This window comes from Euleptes europaea, chromosome 2, assembly GCF_029931775.1.
Source record: "Euleptes europaea isolate rEulEur1 chromosome 2, rEulEur1.hap1, whole genome shotgun sequence".
In the NCBI taxonomy this organism is placed as follows: domain Eukaryota; kingdom Metazoa; phylum Chordata; class Lepidosauria; order Squamata; family Sphaerodactylidae; genus Euleptes; species Euleptes europaea.
The window spans coordinates 28,610,740-28,629,845 of NC_079313.1; the positions used below are offsets into that span (position 1 = coordinate 28,610,740).

The following is a 19,106-nucleotide window of genomic DNA, read 5'->3' on the forward strand; positions in this document are numbered from 1 at the left end:
GATAGATCCCTGATTTCTGACTGTGATGGCAAGTTGAGAGATTGCTTGTGTTGCATAAAGAACGCCCAGCTCGAAGTTTCACAAGCAAGTGTAGAGACTGGCCTGGCACTGAGATAGAAGTATAATTTGCCCGTTGCCGGTGATTCCAGGGATTTTCGATATTACAGGGGTTACTACAGAAGTAGCGGACCTCTATTAACTTCTCCCATCCTATCACATGCATCCTTGCCCTTGAAGAAAACCAGCCCAGAAAACAACATAATAGGCATCATTCTTTCCCTCTCTGGTGTTTCAGGGAAAATCTACCCCATCAGCTCTGGATGATCTTGATGAAAATTTCACAGATGGTAATAAAGTTAGTTAGGCCCTGCTGGTGCTTGTAATTGCAGACTATGCTTTATAACTTTCAGGAATCCATTGAAACGATGACTAGCCTAATTAGACACAGGAAATGGAGTGGGTTGAGGGAGTTATACAATTCAGATGCTATGTTTGGCGGATGTTGACAGTTATTTTTGGATCTGCTTCAGGTTGTGGAGAGTAGCACTCTGCAGATTTTGAACAATGGGAAGCTGTTGAAACTTCTGAAAGCTGCTAGTGATGATGCTGGCCAATATTCGTGCAAAGCCACTAACATAGCAGGGAGCACGGAGAAATTCTTCTCTGTTGATGTGCGAGGTTGGTACTTTGGTGTTTAAAGAAGGTACCCTGAATACATGAATGACCAGGAAGCTGCCTTATACTGAGTCAGGCCATTGGTCTAGCAAGGTCATTATTGTCTGTTCTGATTGGCAGTAGCTCTCCAAGGTACCCAGTAGAGGTCTTTTATATTACCTACTACCTAATCCCATTAACTGGAGATGCTGGAGATTGAACCTGCATGCAAAGCAGATTATCTACCACTGAGCTAAAAGTCGTGTTTGCTCTTGCACATGCATCTAACTAGGCAAATAAACACAAATGAGAACTGTAGAAAATCACCAATTAGCATCCGCCGCTCATGTGGAGGAGTGGGGAATCAAATCTTATAATTCTTTACAATCATAAGTTCCTTTTGACCCTTATTAATTTGGGTGGGAGTGTTATAGTCCATTTTAATCCACAGAGGCAAGGTAATATAGGGGATTATCTTTTGAAAAGACTAAATCAGTCCGACAGTTTCAGTCTAGGAGGACAGAAGAAATTACTTCGAATCTTAGAACTATCTGCACTTTCCCTCTAGTTTTACCTAGGGATGTTCAAAACTACTCATAATAATTTCCAACGTTTGTATACTGCTATAAAATATTGAAAGCACTTCACATACATTACAATCCAGAATCCTTACTGCAGCCTTGCATGAAAGGCTGGTGATATTTTCGCTCACACTGCAGATGAGGAGTGAAAGTTAAGACCACCGAGTGAATTCATGACAGAAGTTAGATTTAACTGGGGACTTGCTGGTTGATAACCCAATCTCTTTACCCATGATACTTTTTCTCACTGTAGTTACTACTGCTAGATTTCCAACGCCCCCCCCCCCAATTAAGTATGTATAGTGAAAAAGACACATCCAGCAGTGGATTTGGTAGTAAAAAACAAACAAATGAGATTGATGCCTTTTCACATACATACATTTACAAGGATCAGCCATCCCTTCTAAGCCTTTCTGCTGAAAGGGTTGCATTCCACTCCACAATGTACATTCATTTTAATGCATGGCCTTTGTGTTTAATTATTGATTCTCACTGTTAGTGTCATTTTTCATCTAGTCCCACCCACTATTCAAGATGCTGGTACACCCAGTGAAGTTTCTGTTATTCTCAACCAAGATGCCACTCTAGAATGTAAAGTTAGTGGTTCTCCCTTTCCCACGATCCAGTGGTTCAAAGATGGCAAGTAAGTACCACTGCTTAGAGTGTTTTACAAGAATACTGTGACAATGAAATGGAGGTGTACAGCGATGTACTTGCCAATGTACAGGGGGTCACCATTTCCCCCAAGGATTGGCCTATTTTACACAAGGTGGGGGGAAGCATTATCTTATGGACTCATGGGGGGTGATTAAAAAACCATTTGTTCCACTGGAGAACCTCAAATGTTGAGACTCTCCCATTTTCTACATTCTGTATATATGTTGAAATCATTGGATCTCCCCCTGTTGTTTTAGCTGTTGATTTTTGCATTTTGTATTTACTATTTTATTTTGTGTACCATCATTTATTTCCTAGGTTGTTGTGACTAGATTTTTGTAGCTTATTGTTGTATTAGTTCTTCTTTTGCTTTGTAGTTAGATATTGCCATTAGTTCTTTTTATACAGTCGGGTGTAATTATTAGTATATAGTCCCTTTTACTTTGATTATGCATTTACTTGTCCTAAACAGCTTTCCAATTAGCCATTTGTATTCCCTTTTTTGGTTTAATAAATAATTTATAAAAAGAATACTGTGACAATGAAATGGAGGTAGAAGAAATGACTGTATTCCTGTCCGTCTTGCCAAAGAATGTACAGTGACAGTTTTGTTTTGCAAGATGCACCAAGAATGGGTTTAAATGAGAAAGGTTTGTAGGAAACCACTCTCTTGCCCGGCCAAGCTCTTACGGTGCTTCTGCAAAATATCACAAGTCCCACAACCATTTTTCAGCTGCCATGCTTGCAATATTTTGTATTTTGTATTTGTGTGACATACCATCTGCTAAAACTAAAGATCCTTATCTTCCCCTTTTCTGAAAACCTAGCAAAACATGTATAGTGTAATGCTGATTAAATTAGTGCCAAATCCAGTATAGGGTGAAACAAGGCTTTGTGCAAACCAAGGCAACATATTATTCCCATGTGCTTGAAGCCAGCTGTAGATTTCATTTCCATCATTTTCAGGCATACAATTGTTTTCAGGCATGCAATCATTTTCAGGCATACAATACAGTCAACTTGAATAATAGTAGACAGAAATCTTCTATGAAGGTTGCAATGAAATTAATAAGAATTGCAAAAGAGCATTGGAACTTGAATAGAAGAAATTCTTGGGGGATTAACCTACTGTTCCATTTGTTACGCCTAAGTACATGGAATGGTTTTTCCAGATGCATGGAATTCTAACCCAGAACAGCATTCTCCTGGACTGATATTTTGTTCCTCTGAACTGCTCATCTTCCAGGAAAAGCCCATTACGGGGATGAAATTTGGCAGTACAAATGTTAGTTGGACAACAGAAAATGAGTATATAAATAGTCTTGGACAAATAGCATTAGCATTTAGTAATGCAAACCGGTGACCAGTCAATGTGAATACGTCCAGTACGGTAGCTGTCACTTGGAAATTTGTGCAGTATGAAGTCTGTTGGTAGATAATTTTTGATGTTTATCAAATATCTTGGCACCACTCAAGGCCAAGTTGCACACAGCCTTGCATTTTAGAGCCTCTGTGTAACTGAATGCACGCTGTAAAATTCTGCTTCTCCTAATTTTACGCATTTCTATATAACAAAATTGAACCCCTTTTTGAAACTGGTTTTAGTGGGATGACTATAGTTCTGTAAAGTGCAGCTATAAAAGCTGAGTCTTCAAGGAACGTCATGTTGTTAACCCAGCGGATTTAAGTTTGAATTCTTTGGTGTAAGAAGAAACGCAGAGTGAAATAACTAAATAAAGAGTTTATTATCAAAGGGGGAATATTAATGTGCACATTTTTGTACCATATTTGTAAGCATAGCATCATTTAAATTAAAAGGTGATGGCATGGGGAAAAGGTGCAGATGCAATATCATAGTGTTTTTCCCCTCTGCAGGCTCCTCTTCTTAGGTGATCCTAATATTGAGATTATGGAGAAAGGCCAGATCCTGCATATCAAGAGTGCTCGGAGAATTGACAAAGGACGTTATCAATGCAGTGCAGCCAATTCTGCTGGCAAGCAGATTAAAGAGCTCAAACTCATCATCCAGGGTGAGTGACAGGCAGTCCAATCCTAAATTGTGGATGCAGGAGCATGGCTGGCACCACTGATTAGAATTATTTGCTCACTTAGCAGAGGCAAAAAATGCAGAGAAAAGACCCAACTCCAAGGTGTGGAGAGCATAGAACTTGCACAGGAGTCTGCAGCATCTCAGCTGCAGCCCACTAACCATGGAGCAGCATGCCGGCAATACCTCCATCACAACCAGAACTGGAATCCACACCAAGGGAGGCACACCCACCCTAGCCAACCCGTCACAACTGTCATGCAAAACACAACAACGGTGGGGATTATGGGAACAGCCTAGTAGAGAGGACTGTGGTGTGAATAGTGGAAGCCCTTGAAGAAACCTAGGAGCTTAGGACAAGTTGGTTGCAACCATGTTTCCTTTTGCCACATAGCAGCTCCAACCCACGTGTCTTCAGTGCTTACTTAGTGGAGCAACCTGACAGAATACCCAAGACCTCTTTCACACATGGGTTCGAGTCTTGGTGGTGGTGGGGAGACCATCTCTTTTCTACACAAATGAGATGCAGATGCTAGGGCAACAAAAAATGCATGCTAGGCATGCATTCACAGATGCTGGCAATGCAAAGGTCATCTTTTGCCCAACAACAACCTGATAAGTATTGAAATGAAATGAAGAGGCTGGAGTAGAACCCACACTTCACACACTCAGGATTAATCCTCTAACCAGACACCTCACTGAGCACACAACTGACTGACACAACATAGAACTGTGGCACCGCAGCCAGCTATCTATAGAGGAGCAGGGAGTACCGAAAAGAAAGGCAGCAGAAGTACATAGGTATGGCATACCCAGGGTGCTCCTAGTTCAAGCCTTGCATGGTGCTAATGACATGATAACTCCAGAAGGCGCACCTGGGGCTTTGCAGCATCAAACATAACCACTTGTGATGGGCTGCTGATTTTCATTGGCTTCCCACATGCTAATCGTTTTGGTTGGCAGTCCCCAATGCACCATCCTTCTGCAGCATTCAAGGAACGCATTGCCACCACTAGCTCCTGTTTATCTCAACAGCTGTTGTGCTCCATTCCTTCTCATACCCCCTCACCCATCATCATGCATGGTGGTGGGGAAAGTGCAACCCAGTTGGAGCTGACTTACAGTGACCCTGTTGGATTTTCAAGGCAAGAGACAAACATAGGTGGTTTGCCATTGCCTGCCTCTGTGTAGCAACCCTGACCTTCCTTGGTGGTCTGGTGAACCCTGGTCTTGGTGAAGTGCTCTTTCTGTGTTAGCCTAAAGGCCCACTGGGGTATTCTTCATGGAGATTTGCTGCTGTTTCGATGCTGATTTGCATCAGAGTCAAATTTTGGTTATTCACTCCAGATCCGTGGTTTCCCCCCCTTAGCAAAATAAGCCGGGTTAAAATAGAGGCAATCCAAACCACTTTTGAAACGATTTCCTGTGGACACATGTTTTCTTGCGCGGATGCCCATGAAAAAATGTTTGCTTCGCTCCCCGGGACGTCTCCTTTCTCCTCCCCCAAGAACGGTGATTGGCTGGGGGAGTTTTGTGCTCAGACAAGAATACTGCCCCTTTGGCTCCCTGCCTGCCTGCCTGGTATCCTGGCACTTCTCTCCCTCCGTCCCCGCATGCCTTCCCCGCCCCTCGCCCGGGATGGGTCTTGGAGCTGGGCCCACACCTCCAAGCCCAGGGGGACGTTGGACGGACGGCTCCAGGGGGAGACTGGCGGGGCCCCGCCATGTGCTCCTCGCGCGCTGGGGGTGGTGGTGGTGGCATCTCAGTCTAGGGCAGTGGGGGGATCTCCAAGAGAAGGGGCTGTTGGCCCTTCTGCCCCAAAGGGGAGGGGGGATTTTTGAGAAATCGGATGGGGAAAATGTGCATCCTGAGAGCAGAAAACCCAAGTCAAAACTCCCTCCCATCACTTTTCTGAAGAGGGGCGGCCAGCCTCCTCTTATCTCCCTCCTCTCTCTCGATGCACTGTGGCCAGATCATGGCCAGTGCGCAATCCAGGGGCATTCTTTCCTCTCCCCCCCTCGCCATGCACACTGGCTGGATCGGGGCTGGCACACAAGCTAGGAGCCCTCCTGTCTCTCACGATGCAATGTGGCCGGATCATGGCCAGCGCGCAATCCAGGGGCCTTTTTTCCTCTCCCCCCCTCGCCATGCACACTGGCTGGATCGGGGCTGGCACGCAAGCTAGGAGCCCTCCTGTCTCTCACGATGCAATGTGGCCGGATCATGGCCAGCGCGCAATCCAGGGGCATTCTTTCCTCTCCCCCCCTCGCCATGCACACTGGCTGGATCGGGGCTGGCACACAAGCTAGGAGCCCTCCTGTCTCTCACGATGCAATGTGGCCGGATCATGGCCAGCGCGCAATCCAGGGGCCTTTTTTCCTCTCCCCCCCTCGCCATGCACACTGGCTGGATCGGGGCTGGCACGCAAGCTAGGAGCCCTCCTGTCTCTCACGATGCAATGTGGCCGGATCATGGCCAGCGCGCAATCCAGGGGCATTCTTTCCTCTCCCCCCCTCGCCATGCACACTGGCTGGATCGGGGCTGGCACGCAAGCTAGGAGCCCTCCTGTCTCTCACGATGCAATGTGGCCGGATCATGGCCAGCGCGCAATCCAGGGGCCTTTCCTCTCCCCCCCTCGCCATGCACACTGGCTGGATCGGGGCTGGCATGCAAGCTAGGAGCCCTCCTGTCTTTCACGATGCAATGTGGCCAGATCATGGCCAGCGCGCAATCCAGGGGCCTTCTTTCCTCTCCCCCCCTCGCCATGCACACTGGCTGGATCGGGGCTGGCGCGCAAGCTAGGAGCCCTCCTGTCTCTCACGATGCAATGTGGCTGGATCATGGCCAGCGCGCAATCCAGGGGCCTTCTTTCCTCTCCCCCCCTCGCCATGCACACTGGCTGGATCGGGGCTGGCATGCAAGCTAGGAGCCCTCCTGTCTTTCACGATGCAATGTGGCTGGATCATGGCCAGCGCGCAATCCAGGGGCCTTCTTTCCTCTCCCCCCACCCCCCATTCCCACTTTCAGCTAAACACTTCTCTGGGCACATGGATTCCCTGCCCCCCCCCAATCCTGTCTATCATTAAAGGGCAATGGGTTCCACACCTATAGAAAATAGAGGGAAGCTTTGAGGAAAGCGCTGCCTTCCCCCCCCCCCAATTTGGAATCTGACTGTTCCCAAAGCAGAACAGAGCGAGGGTGGAAGAAAAATGGAGGAGACCAGAGGGACTGGTGCTTGTTTTTTGCGCTGGGGCTGGTGAACCCCACGAGGTATTCTGCTGGCCGGAGTTGGGGCAGAGCTGGGGGCAGGCATAAACAATGAGCCTGTTGGAAGGGGAGGGCTCCTGCAAAAGGGACAGACCAAACCGTTGTCAAATACAGCGTGCTTTGTTCCCATGAAAAACCAAAACTACAGATAATTGATGGGGATAAATCGCGGCCATGAAAAAAACATTTAAATCGTGTTTTTCTTTAGTCTGTGGCAAAACAGAAGCAAAATCTACCATGAAGAATGCCCCAGTGTTTAAGCTAGTATGCAGGAACTTTTTAGTGGAAGTGCAAGCAGTCTCTGAAAGAAGTTGTTAAAAGATGCTCAGAGAAAGCCATATTGTCAAGATCATTCTTTTAATTAAACTAATTTTTTTCAAGCTTTATTCCTGGACCAAATTTTGCTTGAAACGTAAGCTTCTCCTTACTTCTGTCATTAATGACAGCATAAGGGGATTTTGCAGATTTTCACACACAAGCTAGGAGAAACTCCAGGATGCACACTATAAGAATGACCTGAGGAAGGAAGGTTGGCAGAAAAGCATAGCCAAGATTTATGTAGGGGTTGTGATTTTTGTCTAGCCTTGATAGAAGCCAGAGAGAAGAGCTTGAATCTCATAAAAGTAGTTGAAACAGGAGACCTATGATGGGCTGCCAGAATACTTAAGAAGAGGTCATTAATGATCTTGGACATCAAGGATTCATTGGAGTGGGGAGAGAAAAATACAGATGGGAAGCAAAGAAGGGGGGTAATCTGTAGGGGAAAGAAGTCTATGCAATGCAGGCTGACCACATGTTCTAGGGCTCCAAAACAAAACAGGCGCGAGGATGTAAGCTTGGAATGGGGTGGTGTATTTAATTAGTTTTTCAGACCTCCTTGACCCTGAATATAGACAGTTATTCAGACAGTGGGTGTGAGACACAGACAAAAAAGAATCTTAATTTAATCTACTATTGTCTACCCTCTAAAAGGGAAATAAAGAAAGAATTGTCTTTGGTGGTATACTTGAACATGCATCTTGCTATCTGCTTTGCTGTTACAGTTGTAATTGAAGGCATGTGATTAAATGACTTCCTTGTTACACATCTGTGCCAAGTGGCTGCTACTGCTACCCCTGTGGCTGCTCCCACGCCATTCTGGGTATGTGTAAAATTGTCTGCCTATATAATGTGGAAATAAGAGCTCCCACAGTGTAAGCAGTCAGACCTCTCCTTCGTGCCACGAAGGCACAGGGGCCAAAGACTGGCATAACAGAAAGACACTGTTTCCCACAAAATGGATGCCTCTAAGAGGGTTTGGGGATCCACCTTGTGTCTCAAGCCTGGGCAGGAAGGTGGTTGGCCTCTGAACTTTTGTCCTGGCCCTAAGGAGTGCCTGGCTGGACAATGGGGCCAATTAATCCCTGTTGTGTTACCCTAAGGTGATTTAATCAGTGCTCCAAGCAGACCATTACTTACCCTATCTGCACCCATCCCAGCAATCACTCAGTATTCAAGAGAATAGTCCAGGCATTCTGTTGGGTCCTGAGGGCTCATAGAGCCTCTCCTATCTTTTTGTTGAATCCCCGGAAAAACAATCAATTCTTTGTCTCTGGCTTTCCTGCCAGCTTACCTGAAACCGCCTCAGGACCCATTTTGGGGTATAAATATTGGTCCTTTGGCCATTCATAGTGTGTGTGTTCTGGATCCATGCGCACCCCCCCACTTGTGTGAGGGCTCTTTCCTTTGCTCCTTGAAACACTGGTCATTTTTCTCTTCAGTGCTGCTTTCCCTGGACATCCCTTCAAGACTGGTAACTATCACCCATCCCTGAATCCCTATCCAATTTCCTCTTCTCTTCTCTTCTCTTCTCTTCTCTTCTCTTCTCTTCTCTTCTCTTCTCTTCTCTTCTCTTCTCTTCTCTTCTCTTCTCTTCACAGAGAAGAACCTATATCTATCTCCTTGGAGAAAAAGATGGCATTCTATATTGCCAAGTATTTAAAGTCCAAGTAAATATAAAGATTTTGTGTTCTCATTTTGTAAAGTGTGCCTCCTTATTTTGCTTGCAGAAGAGTTGAATTTGTACAAAGAGCCCTGGCTTCAGTGCAGTGATTTAGCAGCGCAAGCCTTCTTCTAATATTCATGAATGTTTGTATGGAATTTCAGTGAAGAAATATAAACAGTCAGCAGCACTTGTATGATGAAATTGATCAGAGGGAAAGCAAATCACCAGGGTACAAATAAGATTTAAAAGATGTCAGACGGTAAATCAGGGTCAGCCTCATTACAGTGCTTCTCGAGCAGCCCCTATCTTGTAGAACAGCCTTCCTGAATCTATCAGGAAGGTCCTCAACTTTATAATTTTTCAGGGACCTAGCAAGGATGAACGATTCAAACAAGATTTCTCATAAATGAATAGATATTTGAATGGGATTGGTTTGTAGGATAGGGTTCAGGGCTGGTCTTTGGTTATTGTTGCAAGGCATGGTATATTATTTCTAATTATAACCCGTCTTGAGTTCCTTATTCATAGAAAGATGGAGTAAAATACCGTAACTACATCAGTATAAAATATTTACCTTCTGATAGAGTTAAAAGAATGCTTTTACTTCATGTAGCGGTTACTAAAACATAAGATTTTAAACATTACCTTTCAATTGGTTTTAGCAAGGTCTGATAGCTTTCTTTTAAAATTAAAATTATTTCAGTCTTAGTGAGGTCAACATCTTTTCTAACTGGTATATGGCGGGAGTAATATTTTGTTCATATGTGATGTATGATTGGGCACAATATTAGGGTCATCTACACTTAGATGTCCCTTGGTTCTCTATCTAGTACATTTTTATCCTGCTCTTCCACCAAGGATCTTAGGGGGCTCTCCTTTCCCTATTTTATCCTCATAACAACAACCCTGTGAGGTACATTAGGCTGAGAGAGAGTAACTGGCCCAAGGTCATTCAGCAAAAGTCATGGTAGAGTGGGGATTCCCAGATCATAGTCTAGCAGCTTTCTGTCCTTGGTCTGATCCAAACTTGGTCAAAACTCCCTTCTTCAGATACAACTCTTTTACAATTTAGGGTGGCACTGTTGATATTTAGGAGGTAATCTTTAAGGTTGCTGTACCATCTGGCTTTTATCTGGAATCTGTGCATGGCACTTGATACCATTAGTTGCTGCAGATTCCCTGCTTTCATTTGAAAAGAAGAGAGAGCCTAGATCCAGAGATAAAATAAAAACATATTCATTATTCATATTAGCCTTTTCTTAGAAATGAGTATGTGACAGTTCTCGGGGTCAAGGGGCAGATGTAATGGACTGCTATATTAATCTGGGGTTTTACAGTTATTTTGTAATGGTTTACGCAGAGAAGTTAAACATTGCATGTTGGGAAATACCCAAGATGTTTAAGACAGCAATAATATGTGTGCTTGCTTAGAAGCTAGTCTTATTTAAATGGCTAGAATTTACTTTTGAGTAAGTTGCTATTGGACTTTAAGAATCCTAAATCTTAATTTAGCAGGCCATGAGGGCTTTTCATTTCTGGTAACGAAGACGCAACAGTACAAAGTAAGGGGGATGCTTGCGTATTTTAGGATTATCCTGTCCAAGGTTCAAGACTTGGGTGAAAAACAAATAGGAACTCATGAACTTCTGCTTGAACCTTAATTGAACAGATACAAATCCTTGTATGTACAGACAGTCAAGTGATGATAGGAAATCTATGATCCTCCTCAGCTTTTTGTGGTGGCCAACAGAAGATAGTGCTAGATAACATATTAATTAATTGATTTATGCAGTCAAAAATATGCATAATATGGATATTGGTGGTGTTGTGGTTAAGAGCGGCAGACTGTAATCTGGAGAACTGGGTTTGATTTCCTGCTCCTCCACATGAAGTCTGCTGGGTGACCTTGGGCTAGTCACAGTTCTCTCAGAACTTTCTCAGCTCCACCTACCTCACAAGGTGTCTGTTGTGGGGAGGGGAAAGGAAGGCTATTGAATGCCACTTTGAGACTCCTTAAAGTAGAGAAAATCAGGGTATAAAAACCAACTCTTCTTCAACTTGAATTGAGGCAATTTATAACTTTATCACATATTTAAGCTCTTCTAGACAGTGGTTTCTACTTTTTTCTTTCTTCTCCTTTAATATTTTTGATGTACCATTTTAAATGATGATATCTTGGAAACTGTTGGCATGTTGAGATATCCTGGCTATGTTTAACAGCATAGAACACATGTAGCCATGTGCCAATGCTTTCAACAGCAGCAAACTAGTCACTGAGTGTTGCAGTATGCATATGTGTGTGTGTATGTGGGGGGGCAAAGTGTTGTTTGCAATGTCTTTTATAAGCATCTGCAAACAATTACTTTGTATAGGTTGTTGTTGGCTAGAAAATTATATAAAGTGCTGTTTCCAGAGTGGAGGGAATTATTTTAGGTTTCAAGGCATGTTGAAATCAACAGGGTGTTGAAGTGATGTTTGTGATTGTAAGAGTATAAGATGGATCTCCTGAAGAAGTCATAGGGAGTTTGTAGACAGGGGCTTAAGGTCTTCCCTAGCCAATCTGAGTGAATAGGTGTTTGTTTTCAGTGTATTGATCTGGCTGACAGAACCAAGAAAACCCCTTTTTTTAAATGTTTTTTCTCGTTTTCATCTTCTTCTTGGTGGCCCCCAAATGACCTTGCATGACTCAACTATCTCCCTTTCTTTTGCCCAAGATGAAATGCGCAGATCATTGTCTTTGTTTGACCCATATTATGCTTGGAAACTTTGTCAAGCATGTTTGGACAGGTGGGCTCATTGTAGTGATATTGTGAGAAACTCTGTCCTAAGGCCACATGAAGAGTTGGAGCCAAACAGCTTTTTTGCTGGTGGAAGAGGGTGTCCCTTTTGATCACCAAAAAGGCTTTGCTGGGGGAAATGGGACCTGCATGGACAAAAGTCATGTGGGACAGAGACTGAAATAAGGAGGGAGAATGGTTGAGCAAAAAAGCAGGGTGGATACCAACCTAGAGTCTTTAGAACATATGAGTTGTGTTGAATTTGCACACACACAGCGGTCAGTAGGAGCCAAAACCAAATTCAGATCCCCTCTCTACCTGTGAACTTGGGCAAATCGTGATCTCTGTTGTAAAAATACTATAAATTGGAATGTGTGATAATAATAATATTGTAAAAACACCCCAGTGAGACTGAAGTATTTGAAACACTGAAAATGTGTGATAGATCACTAATAGTACCTTGAAGCACAGTCTCCCTGCATGCCCAAACCATGCTTCAGTTGAAGCTGTGATTCAGTCCTTGAAGGAGAAGTCTGAGAGGGGATATGATAACCATCTTCAAGTACTTGAAAGGCTGTCATGAAGGATGGTGCCGAGTTGTTTTCTGTTGCCCCAGAAAGTCGGGCCAGGACCAACGGGTTGAAATTAAATCAAAAAAGTTTCCATCTTGACATTAGGAAAAAATTTCTATCAGTTAGACTGGTTCCTCAGTGGAACAGACTTCCTCGAGAGGTGGTAAGTGCTCCTTCCCTGGAGGTTTTTAAGCAGAGGCTAGATGGCCATCTGTCAGCAATGCTGATTCTATGTCCTTGGGCAGTTCATGGGAGGGAGGGCATCTTGGCCATCTTCTAGGGGTCACTGGGTGTGTGTGGGGGAAGTAGTTGTGAGTTTCCTGCATTGTGCAGGAGGTTGGACTAAATGACCCTGGTGGTCCCTTCCAACTCTATGATTCTATGATTCTAAGGAAGAGTAAAACAAGGAATTTTTTTAAAAAATCTTTTGAAATACACTCTGTTTAGATTTTCCTGTCTCTTTACTAGCAGCATCCCAGGCAGCAGCTTCAACTGGGCTGGAGGAGGAGTTGCCTGGGTGTGATCTAGAGTTAATGTCTCCATTTAGAAGCTAAACTACAGAAACAGATACTGTGTGGTAAATCTGTTCCTGGATGGCATCACTTCAGGTGGTGTGTGGGAAACTGCATCACTGAATATTGCTCATGTCCATGCACACACACACACACACACACAGAGAGAGAGAGAGAGAGAGAGAGAGAGAGAGAGATCCTCCAACTACGAGAATAGCTTGCAAAAGATAACGATTATTGACTGACTTTCTATGGGCAGGGATTCCCCCCTCCATTGGTAGCATTGCCAACCTCCAGGTAATGCAAAAATATAAACAGAGTTGCTTAAGGGAAAAGCTTATTTAGAAATTGCAACTACTGTGGCTCAAAATAAGAAATGATATCACTTTGTATGCATAATATTGCAGATTAGATATATTGGTGCAAAATATATTAAATTATAATACTGCAAATAAAATAGATAATAAACTATTTCATTTGTATTAGACTCATACAAGTAGTTTTACAGATAAATATAGGAGTATGGCCAATGTAATACTTCTTACAATAGGTCAATAGGACAAATAAATGAGCATCTTGTTACAAATCTGTTATACAACATATAACAAAAAAAAAACGTGGTAAGCATGAACCAGGACACAAAAGGGTGGGACAAGTCCCCGGTAAGGAATCACAGGTCAGAGACCATCCAGGATCCTGTGGGACCTTAAACTACATCAAAGTATGTTATTTCAACTATGTGAAGCTAATGCTCTCAACAGTCTTCATACAAGAAGCTTAGGCTCTTGTTACAACCACGTTGCATAAAGCTTATGCTTTGAAAAGAAATTGTGAAATTAATACAATTCAAAGCAACATAAGAAGAGGACACGGGATTGGACACAGGTGGCTGAAGAAGGAAGAAACAAGATCTTTTACCGGGGACTTGTCCTACCCTTTTGTGTCCGGGTTCATGCTTACCACGTTTTTCAGTAATATGTTGTATAACAGATTTGTAACAAGATGCTCATTTATTTGTTTGGGAAATCACCCAAATATGTACCCCCATTTTCTGTGGGTTGCTTTTATGATTACACTGGGAGGATGGTGGAGGCAACTATTTTGCTGTCTGAAGATGTCTGTGCTGGTTTGCATCTTGATTTTCCTTTCTTTCTTTCTTGCCAATAGTCCCACCTACTATTAAAGGAGGAAATATTACCACCGAGGTCTCGACGTTGCTAAACAGTGCAATCAAGCTGGAGTGTGAAACAAGGGGAATCCCGGGTCCTACATTAACATGGTATAAAGATGGACATCTGATTATTTCTAGCCCAGAAGCCCTTTACCTGGAAAGGGGGCAATTCCTTCAGATTCCTCGCGCTCAAGTCTCTGATTCTGCAAAGTACATATGCCAAGCAACAAACATAGCTGGGACTGCTGAAAAAACATTTCAAGTGGATGTCTATGGTATAAAGATATTAGATATACTACAGTTTGAAGGGGGGCGTTGTCCTTTTTCTTAACCTGTTTCTTTTGCCATTTGTGGTGCTGTGAAATGGTCAGAAAGCTGGAAACTGGAATGTGCAACCTGACAGCTACTGGACTTGCCCAAGCGACCCTTTCTCTTCTCGGTTTGTCCACTCTTTGACCTGTTATTTATTGCTCAAGGCTTTGAGGCAGTTCATACATAATCTGACCTGGCTAAGCACAACGCTCTCCAGGGGGTGTATCGGGAGAGACAGATCCGCAGATTCAAAGGTCACAGACCATTAAGGGCTTTAAAGGTCAAAACCAGCACCTTGAACCTGATCCGGTACTCCACCTGGAGCTAGTGCAGTTGGTAAAGTACTGGCTGAATATGTGCCCTTGGTCAGGACCCTTGCGGCTGCATTTTGTACCAGCTGGAGTTTCCGGGTCAGTCTCATCAAGGGCAGCCCTGTGTAGTGTGAGTTACAGTAATCTAGCCTAGAGGTGACCATTGCGTGAATCACCATGGCTAGATAAGAGCATGAGAGATTCGGCACCAGCTACCTAGCCCAGGACAGATGGTAAAAGTAGCCTTGGCTGTGGCTATGATCTGGGCCTCCATCGATAAGAAGGCATCCAGGATCACACCCAGGCTCTTAATGGCAGGGGCAGGTGTTAAACATACACCGTCAAGAACCAGGAGCTGGTGCGTCCTTTCCAAGCCGCCCCAGCCGAGCCACAGGACCTCCATTTTCAATGGATTTAACTTCAGTTGGCTCTGTTTCAACCACTCATGGCTCCGAGACACCTAGCCAGTGTGTCCGGGGCAGAGTCCGGTTGGCCGTCCATCAACAGGTATAGCTGGGTGTCATCAGCGTACTGATGACAACCCAGCCCGAAACTTTGGACCAACTGGGCAAAGGGGTGCATATAGCTGTTAAATAACATAGGGTGCAAAACCCCACACACCAAGGGGTGCCACGGCAATACATTCTCTCCTAGTGCTACCCTCTGCCCCTGACCATGGGGAAAGGAGTGCAGCCATTAAAGGGCCACGCCCCGGATCCCAACGTTGTCCAGGCAGCCCGTATACCAGCCAGATAGCCACGCTCTCCTCAGTGCCCTATACCAGGCCCACACATTCAATGCCGGGGATTTCTGGGTTTGGTAGAGCCTTGAAGAAGAAAGCCTCCCAAATGAGTATTGCTACCTCCCGGCCCATTGTCTGGGACTGATGGAGGACTGAGAAACCTGGGGGAGCCAGTTCTTTCAGGGAGACATTTCCGCCCTCTCTCACCCAGGTCTCGGTCAAGCAAGCCAGGTCTATTCCCTGTGTTACAAAATAATCTTGCAGGGTCATGGTCTTATTGGCAATGGACGTGGTATTACACCATCAGTTCTGGAGATGGGTAATTCCTATTCCCACTACCATCGTTTCTGGGGATGGGACGCAGGTTGGAAAGAGTCCAAGCTTGTCCCTATCTCCAACTCTTTCCTTTGTACCACCTGCTCCACCATCATACCTCCCTTGCCATCTGATTACTGGCATCCCCGACCCACTGCGGCACGACAGCCCTGTGAGGTAGGTTATACTATGAGAGTGGCGGGTCCAAGGTCACTCAGTAAGCTTCATACAGAGTGGGGAATTGAACGTATTTTCTGGTTTAGATTGAATTCCTCACAGAACGCTTCTTTCTTTTTCTCTTCCTCAAGTTCCTCCGGTCATTGAAGGTGACTCTGAAACAACCCACAGCAAACAGGTTGTTTCTGGCAGTTCGCTGGTTTTGGAGTGTAATGCTGCTGGCAACCCTCCTCCTCTGCTTACCTGGTTAAAGGATGGTGTTCCTGTGAAAACAAGTGACAATCTCCACATTGTATCCGGGGGGAGAAAGCTGGAAATCTTGAATGCTGGAGAGGCTGATCATGGGCAGTATGTATGTGTGGCTACCAGCATAGCAGGAGAAAAGGAGATCAAATATGATGTGGAGATCCTAGGTGTGTAATGAACATTAATTTTAAGCTGTGCTTGCTGTTTAGCTTGTTCCCAAATTAAGACTTGGTTTAGTCTCTGCAGAATTTCTCTTGTCCCAATCTGTATTAAGTCTGTAATGGAGTGGGAGGGTTGTGGGGGCAGGGACATGGGTGTGTGTGATGTCACCGACATTACTATGTCACTTCTGCATACAACCTGGAAGTGACAATGGGTAGCTCTAGGAATTGCTGGAAAACCATAGAGTTTCTGATGATTCCTAGAACTACTTATTGCTACTTCTGGGTTGTACCTGAAAGTGATATACCAGAGCAGAGGATTTTTATTTATTTATTTATTTATTTATTTTTATTTTATTAGATTTTTATCCTGCCCTTTCCTAACAGAGGTCGGGCTCAGGGTGGCTCACATCAATAATATCATTCATAGTGTTCCAGTTAGTGTTCCATATTATGCCACATGCCAGTGGGTTTTTAAAATAGTTTTCTCCCGCCACCACTACAGGTGTTAGGACTGACAGCCCTAGAGTGGTAACGTAATCAAGCTGACCTGGATTTGGTACCAGAAACTCTTGAGCAACACACAGTTAAAAAAAAGCAAAATAGAGCTTAGAAAAAGAATTTTAAAACAAGGCATACAGTTCAAGTGGTAGCATAACGTTTCCAGAGCTTATTATAAGTGTCTTTCCAACAGCAAGGAGGGGTAAGAGGCAGGGGAAAGGTGAAAAATGTTCTCCACAAAGCTACACTTATGGAGAAGCTAGCCCCAACCTCCTGATGTTTTCAACCGATCATATGGCTATCTTGATGGAACTTTCCAGGGAGTGAGTGGAGCGCACCGACAGAAATCTAAGCTGAGACACATTTAGATAATTTTCCATCACTCAAGAAAGGGAGAAGCGTGAAACAGTTTAAATATCGGTTTTGAATTGTGGCATTTCTCACACTTACACTGTGAGTCTAGGGTTGCCAGGTACCTCCTGGCAACCAGCCATAGGTAAGGAGGAACTTACCAGCAGTAAACTTAGGTTGAGGCCTCTGGCTTCCACTGCACGACGACATCAATTCCAGCATGCACCAGAAGTGACATTATCACACTGATGACAACCATGGGGATGCTCTGGTATTTGGGCACAATTCTATGGTAAAAGCCTCAGCCTAGGTTTACTGCTGGTAAGTTCCCCTGCTGGCTGGCTGAATAGTGCCAGGGTGCGGGGTGGCAAAATGGGGGATCTCAGGGGTCTGGCAACCCTGAGTCAGGCCATGGATCTGACGACATCAGTATGGTTTACTCTGACTGGCTACAGTGCTCCAATCTCAGGCAGAGGTCATTCTCATAATCGTCTATCAGATCCTTATAACTGGAGATGCCAGGCATTGAACCTGGAGCCTTCTGCATGCAAAGCACTGATTGTGCCCCTTGTTTTGGATTTCTGACTAGTGCCACCAAGTGTGGAAGGAGGAAATGAATCTTCAGACTATATTGTGATTCTTCACAGCCCTTTGGAGTTGGACTGTCCAGCAACAGGAACACCTTTGCCAGCAATCACGTAAGGAGCAGAAGGGCAATTTAAAATTTGCATAAATTAGCATGAGGTTTGGCTGAGAGTAAATATAGTTTGACCATGAGCTAAAAAGAAAAGGACATGTTAGGACCTTACTTGTGCCTCTTTTTCTCAGGATGATGTTGTCCTTTTCCTTTGGTGGGAATGGAATACTCTTAACATGACATAACCCAATTACATATTTTGCTTGTGCTAGATAGAAAATAATTGTCTTCAGGAGGCAAATCACAGGCCCATCTAGACTCTATTTCTTTTTGCTCTATCCCCCCACTCAAAAATTTCTGTAGGAGTTTTTGAAAATGTATGTTGAAGTTTTATAACTTTTCTTCAAGAGTTCATTTTCTCCTCCCCAGTATGGCCTTGAAAGCCAGCAGAGGCAAAGGGAGCTTTATGTGTAGGTTTAAAAGCTAAGGTTATACAGAGGGTTGACAACTCCGGGTTAGGAAATTACTGGAGATTTGGGGTGGAGCCTGGGGAGGGGAGGGTTTGGGGAAGGGAAGGACCACAGTGGGCTATAATGCTATAGAGTCCATCCTGCAAAGCAACCGTTTTCCTTAGAGGAACTGATCTCTGTTGTCTGGAGATCAGTTGTAACTCAGACAGATCTCCAGATCCCTGCTAGATTTTGGCAACCCTAGATGTACATGTTGAGCAAAAGTGTCATTTCCCCTTATCATGAGGCAGGAGTCTTTGGTAGGGCTGTACAACAACAAAATTTCTTGTAAATTTCAGGTTCGGGTTTATTGAACCCATTTTTTGGGGGAAATCCAAAATAAGCTGAATACCCATACAGGTAAATGGGAATTTCGGCTTTATTTCCAGGTTTCCCGAAAAAAAGCAGGTCCATTATAGTATATATGGAAAAAGTTTTAGGAGCTCCGGGGGGTATTTCTCAAGGTAGAGTCACCAGATTTTCAGGGTAGCTGCAATGGTACCTCCTCCTAGGGAGGAGGGGGTGACCCCTTAGGGGCCCCATAAAATTGGACCCCCTGTCCCAAACTTTACCAAACTTTGGGGTTCATGCAAGGAGAGTCCCTTTCAGTTACAATGCAAAT

At 44.3% G+C, this 19,106-nt stretch overlaps 1 protein-coding gene across 1 annotated transcript in view; it reads left to right on the forward strand.

Moving 5' to 3' along the window:
* HMCN1 (hemicentin 1) overlaps positions 1–19,106 on the forward strand; it is a 291,307-nt gene that overhangs the window by 117,927 nt on the left and 154,274 nt on the right. Inside the window, exons 28-33 of the mRNA XM_056867441.1 lie at positions 531–678; positions 1,752–1,878; positions 3,768–3,922; positions 14,219–14,497; positions 16,211–16,492; positions 17,928–18,036. Of these exons, the coding sequence (XP_056723419.1) occupies positions 531–678; positions 1,752–1,878; positions 3,768–3,922; positions 14,219–14,497; positions 16,211–16,492; positions 17,928–18,036 (1,100 nt within the window). The remainder of the gene's footprint in view (positions 1–530; positions 679–1,751; positions 1,879–3,767; positions 3,923–14,218; positions 14,498–16,210; positions 16,493–17,927; positions 18,037–19,106) is intronic.